Source organism: Cnephaeus nilssonii (genome assembly GCF_951640355.1).
Source record: "Cnephaeus nilssonii genome assembly, chromosome: 13".
NCBI lineage: Eukaryota > Metazoa > Chordata > Mammalia > Chiroptera > Vespertilionidae > Cnephaeus > Cnephaeus nilssonii.
This window is the reverse complement of record NC_137084.1, coordinates 56,962,689-56,972,500: the sequence shown is the minus strand read 5'-3', so window position 1 is coordinate 56,972,500 and position 9,812 is coordinate 56,962,689. Positions and strand designations below refer to the sequence as shown.

General features: G+C 39.5%; 1 protein-coding gene across 1 annotated transcript; it reads right to left on the bottom strand.

Moving 5' to 3' along the window:
* Nucleotides 1-1,639: 1,639 nt before the first annotated feature.
* LOC307110160 (speckle-type POZ protein-like) lies at nucleotides 1,640-2,737 on the bottom strand (the record flags this gene model as incomplete). Its single annotated transcript, XM_079789178.1, has 1 exon — nucleotides 1,640-2,737. One exon carries the CDS (start codon nucleotides 2,735-2,737, stop codon nucleotides 1,640-1,642), a length of 1,098 nt encoding a protein of 365 aa, XP_079645304.1.
* Nucleotides 2,738-9,812: the final 7,075 nt, after the last annotated feature.

Genomic DNA, 9,812 nt, shown 5'->3' with positions numbered 1-9,812 from the left:
CTGCATTACCACCATTTGTCCACCATCCAGAGCTGAGGGGTCAGTGCCGACATGTACTCATAGCGAACTGGTGGACATTGATATTGGGTCTCAAAAGAACTGTTGGTCCAGAAAGAAACTCACTACAGACTGATTCATTTGCCTGTCAGCATAACTATTATTGCTCGTCGCACATTCAATTCTTATAAGTATATCTCTAGTGACACATGATTTCGCTCATCTAGGGGAAATGATGAACAACATAGACTGATGAACAAGAACAGAACCAGAAACAAGGAGGCATCGATCGGACTATCGGGCCTCAGAGGGAGGATAGGGGAGGGTGGGGGGAGGGGGGAGAGATCAACCAAAGGTCTTGTGTGCATGCATATGAGCCTAACCAATGCTTAAGTTCAACAGAGGGTTGGGGCATCCAAGGGGAGGGGTGTGGGATGGGAATGGGGGGATGAGGACAAATATGTGACACCTTAATCAATAAAGAAATTTAAAAAAAAAAAATAAAGTAATTGATAGTTAAAAAAAAAAAAAAAAAAAAGACATTGCAGTGGATATGGGTTTTAGCACAGCCAAGAAGAAAGAGTCCCTTCTGGACATTCATATTCCACTCTTTCCAATCATCACTACATCCTCCAGAAGCCCAATTCCAAGTGTCTCCCACTTCTATCTCCCAGTAATGTCTCCCAGAGGTAAAAGTCTGAGCACCCCGGTCATGAAAACACTCAGAACCAAGAGAGACCCATGTGCACCGTGAGGACCACATCTCACACAGAGGCTTATCAAACCTCGAGGTAGGAAGACAAGACTATTAGCTCTTCCTGGCTGCAAAGTGAGAGTCACTGCAAAAGAAAAAGAAATCATGTGGACACATTGCAAATAAAGTCACGAGGCAAAAGTTGGTCTTTCATGATGTCACTTTATTATGAGGTCACAACAACAAGAGCAGTTTTGGTTGTCACATATAATAAAGAGATGACCACAACATCTGCAGAACAAGCAAATCCCTAAAGACACACATTTGAACATTTTAAAAATTCAAATGGTCCAATATAAGATTTTTCTCATCCTGGCCGTTGTGTCACTGGTTAGAGCTTTGTCTCAGACATGAAGGATCAGGGGTTTGATTCCACTCAAAGGGGCATCCCTGGGTTGCAGTTTCTATCCCTTGCAATGCATCTATCTTGGCTTTCTCTCTCTCTCTCTCTCCCTTCCTCTCTGAATTCAATAAATATACATTAAAAAATATAATTCTTCCCTAACCGGTTTGGCTCAGTGTCTAGAGCGTCGGCCTGCGGACTCAAAAGTCCCAGGTTCGACTCCAGTCAAGGGCATGTACCTTGGTTGTAGGCACAATACCCAGTAGGGAGTGTGCAGGAGGCAGCTAATAGATGTTTCTCTCTCATCAGTGTTTCTAACTCTCTATCCCTCTCCCTTCCTCTCTTTAAAATTCAATAAAATATATTTTTAAAAATGTGATTCCTTTAAAGAAAATAATAAAACTAAAAATCTGGGGCCAAGATGCAGACTTCCCGCCACAGCAGATGAAAAACTCCACAGATTGCGTTGTCTACCTGGTGCTCAATGGCAGCAACAGTGGCTGTTGCTTCTGGAAAGTCAAGGGAGTCTCACAACAGGCAGGATCTCAGGACTGCTTCAGGCGCTTGTGTGGGGGTCCTGAGGGGTTCACCTCAGCCATCAAGTGGGGATGGGACGCCACCATTGTCTGCCACCCCGAGGTCTCCATGACATCCTCAGCATGAGAGTTGATGAAATCCACTGCCTGAGTTTTCAATTGATCTGCGCTGTGGAGGTCAGCCAAGGTGAGCATTTCTGCAGCATTCTCCTCATTCAGGTGACTGCTGAGGGCTTCCTCACACATGACCTTCAAACGCTCCAGCGCATACTTGTCAGCAGCAGCCAGCAAACCATCAGCCATTGTGTCCAGGTTCGGAGCCTTCCCCGTGTAAATGAAGCACATCATTTCCTTAAACACTCCAGGCTCCACATCAATGATTTCCACCCGATTCTTTTTGCTCTCCTCCATTGCATGTCCAAACATGGCCCTAAACACTGGAGAGCGAGCTGCTAAGATAGCTTTGTGAGCCTGGACTTCCTGGCCAGCCACACAGAAATAACAGTCTGTGAACCAGGAATTCTCCCAAAGTCCTCCTAGCTCATCGGCCAGCTGGCACTCGGGAACCTTTACCTTCTTCCTGGTATTATGGCCAGAAATGGTGACGGAATCTTGCACCACACTCACCTCACAGAAGAGGGTCAGCTTGTCATCAGGGAGAAACCTGTAGTCTTCATCCAAGAGAACATCTCTATGGATGAATTTTTTGAATCCCCAGTCTTTGCCTTGTACAAACCTATATGCTCTCTGACTTTTTACTGCTTTGGTTACTTCTCCCTTGTCATTCAGGATGGAGAATTTGAATTTTGCCAAAAATATACTCTTTGGACAGCTGAGCAGTATCAGGTAAAGTGACAGGTAATCTTTGCTTTCTTCATCTTGCCCTTTTGGGTATACTCTCAAACACCATTTCAGTTGATCATTGGCTTCTGATGAAAAGGTTGAACTTTGAATGACTTCACCCATTTCCTGCCTGCAAAAGCTAAAGTTACTGATGGTCCACATGTGGGAGAATTTCACTACCTGGATCTTTGTGTGGCACCAGCTCTCAGCTACAGGGCCACTGGACATTTCTTTTGGAGGTAGAGGACTTGGAACCCTTGGCATTGCCAGTTTGAAGGTTAAACAAAATTTCCAAACCAGAGGGCAAAGACTTCTGTTCTCTTTTCACCCAAGTGAAGTCAGTAGTGGGAAGATGAAGTTGTCTTGTCTAACAGCAAATCTCACAGAGCTGGGCCTACAGCTGGAGGTATCTGTCCTTCTGCATTCCCTGCATACTCTCTACAACACCAAAGCTTTGTTTCTAAAAACAATTATCTGAATGATGCATCTAAAACATAAATGCTGCTTGGCTGGCATGGCTCAGTGGTTTAGTGTCAACCTATGAAGCAGGAGGTCTCGGTTCCAGGTCAGGGCACATGGCCACATTGCAGACTTGATCCCCAGTGTGGGGCTGGCAGGAGGCTGCAATTCAGTGATTCTCTCTCTTCATTGATGTTTCTATGTCTCTATTCCTCTCTGAAATAGAAATAAAATAAATAAAACATAAATACTATCATAGTAGACAGATGCTCACAATTACCTAAGATTCATTTAATAATATTTATTGAGTTTTTTTGTGAGTGGTAGGCCTTTCTTAAAGCAATCCTATAATCCAGAGGTGGGGAGCATCCTGCTTGAGGCCCATATAAGGCCCCAAAAATCATTTGGTCTGGCCCTCCCAAGGCATTAGGGGTAAGTTAAATGTTTGAACAAATGTAGCAGGCTAATTGTTAATAATTGCAGTTCATTTTGTATGGCCCTCAAATGATGTTATAAATATCCAAATGGCCCTTGGTAGAATAAAGGTTCCTCATCCCTGTAATCTAATGTATTTACACTACAGTATAGTCCCTGGAGTAGACCCACAGGGAACACTAAAAATCCAATTACTTTTCCTTTCCAACACTTAAAAGAAATCACAAATTATCCAATACTTGGGGACTATGATCAAATTTACAAAAATGTTGTCAATCTCATGTGTAAAAATTAATTATTATGAATAGAACTGCTTTATCCCCATTGGTAATTAGAGTTAGCATCTTTTCCTGTTTCTTTGCTCTTTAATTTTCTTTGCCATAAATAAGCTCTTCATAAAATTGATTATATTTCTATTGGGTAATCTATTACTTTTATTATCTGTAAGTATAGAATCTTCATTGCATTTTAAAAACAAATTACTTTCTGATTAAAAGGACAGATATTACACACTTATAGTAAGTTCCCTTCATGTTCTATAAAGTGGCACAAACGCTCTACTAGCAAGTACTGAAGCATTATTCCTGGCTTAAATGCAGAGTTAGTCTCCTTCTAGCCTCTGGTCATAGCATGCCCATTCATCAGTTAGTAAATAACCTTGTTTTATGTGTGTTTCTATTTAAAGACATCTTACCTCTATATTGTTTATTTATTAACATTGAATTCATGGCCTATAGTGCTATAGTTCATTCCTTAAGGAAGCTTATCTAACAGATACATTATCTCCATAAAGCATAGCCCAGTGCTATGGAACGCTGAGGGCTATTTTAAACAGTGAAGTCACCAACAAGGGGTACCAAAATGCCAAAAACCTGGCATAATATACCATGGAAAAGACACTGTTTGAGCTTCTTCTTATTCAAACTCTGCTTGGAACATTCAACTGGCAGGAATCAAATTTCTCCTCAGTGCAAGTCCAAATATGGCTAGGAAAACACCATGAGTATAACTTTTAGAATTACAAATAATTTAGTGAATATGCAAATTTGAAAATACAGAATCTGAAAATAAAGAGGAAGGACTGACTATATTTTTTTGATATGCCATATCTTTATGTTTTCATATGAAAATTAAAAAAAAAAAAGGAACAAAATTTGGGTAGAAGCTATCCCAGCATTTCCTTTTTATTTTTTTTAAGTATGTTTTCATATTTTTAGAGAGAGAGAAAGGCCTAGAGAGAGAAAGAGGAAAACATCTTTTGGCTGCCTCCTGCATATCCCCCCCTACTGGGGACTGAGCCCGAAACCCAGGAACATCTAGGAATCAAATCAGCAACCTTTTATTGCAAGGGATTATGCCCAGTTAACTGCTCCACAGTGGCCAGGACATAAGATTTTCTGAGAGAAGAATTTCTTTGCGGATGGACCACAAGATTTATGGTCAAAACTGTCTTAGCATTGAAGAAGAATCTATCAGTGCTGTCAATCAAGGCTCAATTACAGAAGCAGAACCAGTAATATGGAAGCACATATGAAGAGATCCATGTACAGATTTATTACAAAGAAATGGCTTACATGATCATAGGGACTAGTTAAGCAAGTGTGAGATCTGTGGTAGAGTAAGTTGGGAAGAGAAATCACCAGCAGGCTGGACCCCAATAGTCATGGGACAAAGCATTTGTCATTTGCTAAACAGTGAGACATTTCTGGAGCAATACAGGCCCATTTGATGTTTGGAGTGTTCAAGGATTGTCTAAGCCAGTGGTTCTCAACCTTTTTAATGCTGCGACCCTTTAATACAGTTCCTCATGTTGTGGTGACCCCCAAACATAAAATTATTTTCGTTGCTACTTCATAACTGTAATTTTGCTACTGTTATGAATCATAATGTAAATATCTGTGTTTTCCAATGGTCTTAGGCAACCCTGCTAGCAGTTCTCAACCTGTGGGAACCACAGGTTGAGAAATCGTGACCCACAGGTTGAGAACCGACTTCTACTAATGAAGTCAGGACTTGAGAATTTCTTTAGCTCACAATCAAAATAAGGGACTTTAGTTATACCTGCTATCTTGTCACAGCACCAAGTAGTTTAGCCTTTGATTGAATAACTAGGCAAGAGGTATGTTTGTTAAAAAAAAAAAAGAAACAAAAAGCTTGCTGCCCTCATTTCCATCCTTGTAGTTCCGCCTAATCAAGTCAACACATTAAAAAGCTATCATAAGGTGATATGACATTCAATTTAAGAAATATAAGAATAGGTCTCCTTGTTCCATTCTAGGTTTACCATGTTGCATCATCCACAGAGTAAATGCTCTGGATGTATCTTCTCTAACTCAATGAATTGATAGTGTTAATAAATATTTCTTATTAGCAATAAATTAAAATTTTAGCCTATGAGGTCACTCATTGTGATTTTGACTGATATTGGTGAGTTTTTATGTTTAATGTGGTATTATTCAGTACTGTGGTTTTTCTGTTCATGTGGAAGCAAGCATTTGTTTTATTATGTTGATAAATTCCATTAGTTAATAACATACAAGATAACATAGACTAAATAAATAATTATAGAATCAATAATTATAGAATATTGTCAGTTGAATAACAGACCAATAATATGTGGTATATTTCTTAAATTATACTATATATTTCTGAATATTTTTCCCATTTATTTATTTATTCAGCTACTTAAAATGCTACAAAATACACATTTTGTGTATATTTTTGTTTGTGGGAAATTCTATTAGAAAGACTGCTAAAGATGATATAGCTGGGTTAAAGGTTATGTTGACAGACTACAGGACTGTTCTGAATTTTAAATTGAAGTCAGAAAGCTCACGTTTCTTAAGAAACATTTATTTCACTTCAAAGTGAAATATTGATATATGTAAAATATTTTTTTCAAATCATTGAATGCTTATCTGACTAGATATTATAGAATAGCATCTATCTCTCTTGTGCACAGAAGTATTAACCATGTTTAGAGTAGGCTGTAATGTGTACTACATATAGAATTAATTACTCTTAAATTTTTTTAAATACACAATCATGTATAAAATTACAAGATATCTGGCCATCGTTTTCTGATTCCTAGGAATAACTAATCTTACCTAATAATAGACAAACATGTAAATTGACCATACCTCTGCTACACCACCAGCCAATCAGGAGTGATTTGCAAATTAATCCAACAAAGATGACGTACACAGGCACCAAGTGACAGGGGCAGGATGCATGCCATGACAATGATGCAGGCATTATGCCCCACCCCTGGTCTCTCAGGGCCTCTGGGCAGTGTGGGAAGGCAGGGCTGGAGCGTAAAGAGGCGGCTCCGGGGCCTGAGTGGAAAGGGGCTGGGCCAGAGTGGAAAGGCAGTGCTGGCAGCCAAGGAAAGGAAAGCCCATTCTAGCACGAATCTTTGTGCATCGGGCTTCTAGTGATTATATAAATAGGAGAAGTAAAATTAGCCATCATATTAATTACAAAACACAATACCGAACAAAACAGTCATGGAATCAATGATATTATAGAAACAACCTTAGTTTGCTGATAAATGAAAACTCACCAATGCTTGCTTGAGAAGTACTAATACAAAGAGGTCAGCTCAGGCATCAAAGCCTTCTTAGCCTGGTGGCAGTAGCTCTCAGAAGTCTCCCCGACCAGGTAAGATCCACATACACTCCTTGTGTTCTGGAAACTGTGAGTTTGGCTCCTTATATTGAGTCTCTGAAGACCACACCCATTTTTCCAGGTGATTAGATTTGAGAGGTCTTCAAAGAGCTGCTCTTTTCTAAGGGGAAAAGGATTAGTTTAACACATTTGCTAATCTCCCTAAATATGCCTCTACCAACATAATCTCATTAAGTCACCAATTTCACAACAAAGCAACCCTCACCAGCATCCTTTATATCTACATTTCTGGCCATCAGGAACTTTTACTTTTATCTCTAGCTGGTCTGGCTCTGTGGATAGAGTGTAGGACTTCAGACTGAAGTGTCTCTGGTTCGATTCAGGTGAAGGGCCCATGCCTTGGTTGCAGGCTGGATCCAAGACCTTGTTTGGGGCCCCTGCAGGAGACAACCAACAGATGTATCTCTCTCACATTGATGTTTCTCTCTGCCTCTCCTCCTGCCTCCAACTCTCTCTAAAACACCAATGGGAAAATGTACTCGGGTGAGGATTAAAAAAAAAAAAAGATTTCTATTTTTATCTCACAAACAGATACAATGGATTATTTCATAAACTAGTGACTATAGCAAATGTCCAATAACTTGAAAATTATTTTATTGTGTTTACTTGGAAATATTTTAACCATGTTCTGTTACATAGGAAGTGCTTTATTTGTTGCTATAATTTTATTATTATTATTTTAATTCTCACCTTACGAAATTTTCCATAGATTATTTTTAAAAGAATGGAGGGTGGCAAGGGATCAAAACTTCAATCAACGTGCTTGACCTTTACTGGGAATCAAACCCGATTCAGTAACCACTGCACCAAAACAGCCAGGGTTGTTTTCTTATTTTAATGTAAGAATACCTTGGCCACTACTATTTTTTTTAAATCTTCACTCAAGAGTATGTTTATTGATGAGAGAGAGAAAGAGAAACATCTATGTGAGAGAGAAACATTGATAGGTTGCCTCCAGCATTCACTGTAACCAGGGATATAACCCAAAACCTGGGTATGTGCCCTGACCAGAAATAAAATTATTGTCCTGAGATCACGATTCTTGCTCTAAAATTGCTGCTCTGGTGCTTTGAACATAGCTCAGTGTTTGAGCCTCAATTTATGAACCAGGAAGTCATTGTTCAATTTGGGGTGAAGGCATATGCCCGGGTTGCAGGCTCAAACCTTAGGGGAGGGCATGCAGGAGGCAGCCAATCCATGATTCTCTCTTATCATTGATGTTCCTGTTTCTCTCTCTCTCTCTCTCTCTCTCTCTCTTCCTCTCTGAAATAATAAAATCACTGCTCTGTCCTGCTGTGGCTGTGGCCATGGCCTTGACATCACAGATATTGTTAACATGTTGTTAAAATTACAGTCAAATTAGCTATCTGGGTGCTCCCTGCATGTGTCCTTAAGTGAAGCTTTCCCTTGACACCACCTCTCTCCAGCCTGCTGCCTGCTCCCAAGGCAGCTACTTTGAAAATCACTTTGGTCTCCTTTACCTACTTGGTTTATGACTCACTGTAACAAGATGGAAACCCACCTGAATGGGGGAAAATGACAAAGAAAGAATATTTTTAAACAAATAATTCCTATCCGGACTCTGCCAAAACTTGCTATTTAAAGCTAAATGCATCCCTTCCCTGATATATTTCTCACTAAATAAGCCAGCTGTGGGAATGCAGAGATTTTTGTAAGAAACAGGAATTGTTATCTTGACTCTAAACCTGTGGTTTTCAATGTGGGGCACATGCTCCAGATGGTGGCAATTTCATTTTTAAGGGGGGCAATTCGGGAATGAGTTATTTCCAGTGAGTTTTTTTCATTTCTTATGGTTCTAAGGGCCTCATATACAGTATATAAATATATATTATAACATATTTATGCATTTCAGTTCTCTATTATATGTTTTGAAACTTTATTTGCTATTTTTTTATATCACTTCCTATTATTATTGCTTTTTTAAAACAATTTCTTAGTGATTTCTTCCTCAGTACTTCATCTGTCCTTTATTTTTCTTTCCTGAATGGCATGTTCTTTGAAAGCTTGTTTAGACCAAGATAATGGCCTTTTAGGCTTCCTCCATGTGAATAGGAGTTCACTTTTTAAAAATAAGATTTCACAGCAGGGGCATCAGAATGTTAGAGATGCTTAGATGGGACATGGTTAAGAAAAGGTTGGAAACCACTGCTCTAAACATTTCCAACATATGTACATATACTTAAAGTAGGTGATGTTAATGAGTTTGTACAGTTCTGATCGGTAAAAATGGTCTTTATCTCCAAAACCACAATTATTCTCTCCTGGGGGTGCATAATTATTCAAAACAAAGTCAAAGGCCTTTTTTGCCTGGTGAGGGCACTTGCCCAGGGAGTAGGCTCCATCCCCACTGGGGGATGTGCAGGAGGCAGCCAATCAATGTTTGTCTCTCATAGATGTTTCTTTATCAAAATTAAAAGATTTTTTTAAAAGTTCTGAGATACAGATTCTGATTGAGATCAAAAAGTACAATTAAAGTTAAATTGCCTGAACTTGCATGACATAATGAAAATCAAAGTCAAATATCTTGAGCCAAGTGAGTGACTGGCTGGGAGTGTTAGCTGGGGTATTAGAGCCTTCAGGTCCCAGCACCTGGAGCTATAGATTTGGGAGAAACACCTGAAACTCAAACTATTTGGAAAAGGAAGGATGTCAGCAGAAGAGGTGTTGTTCTTTATGAAGAAGAAAAGGGGGTGGGAGGGGGATGGAGTTGGTTAAATAGTTAAGAATGGTTTCCACC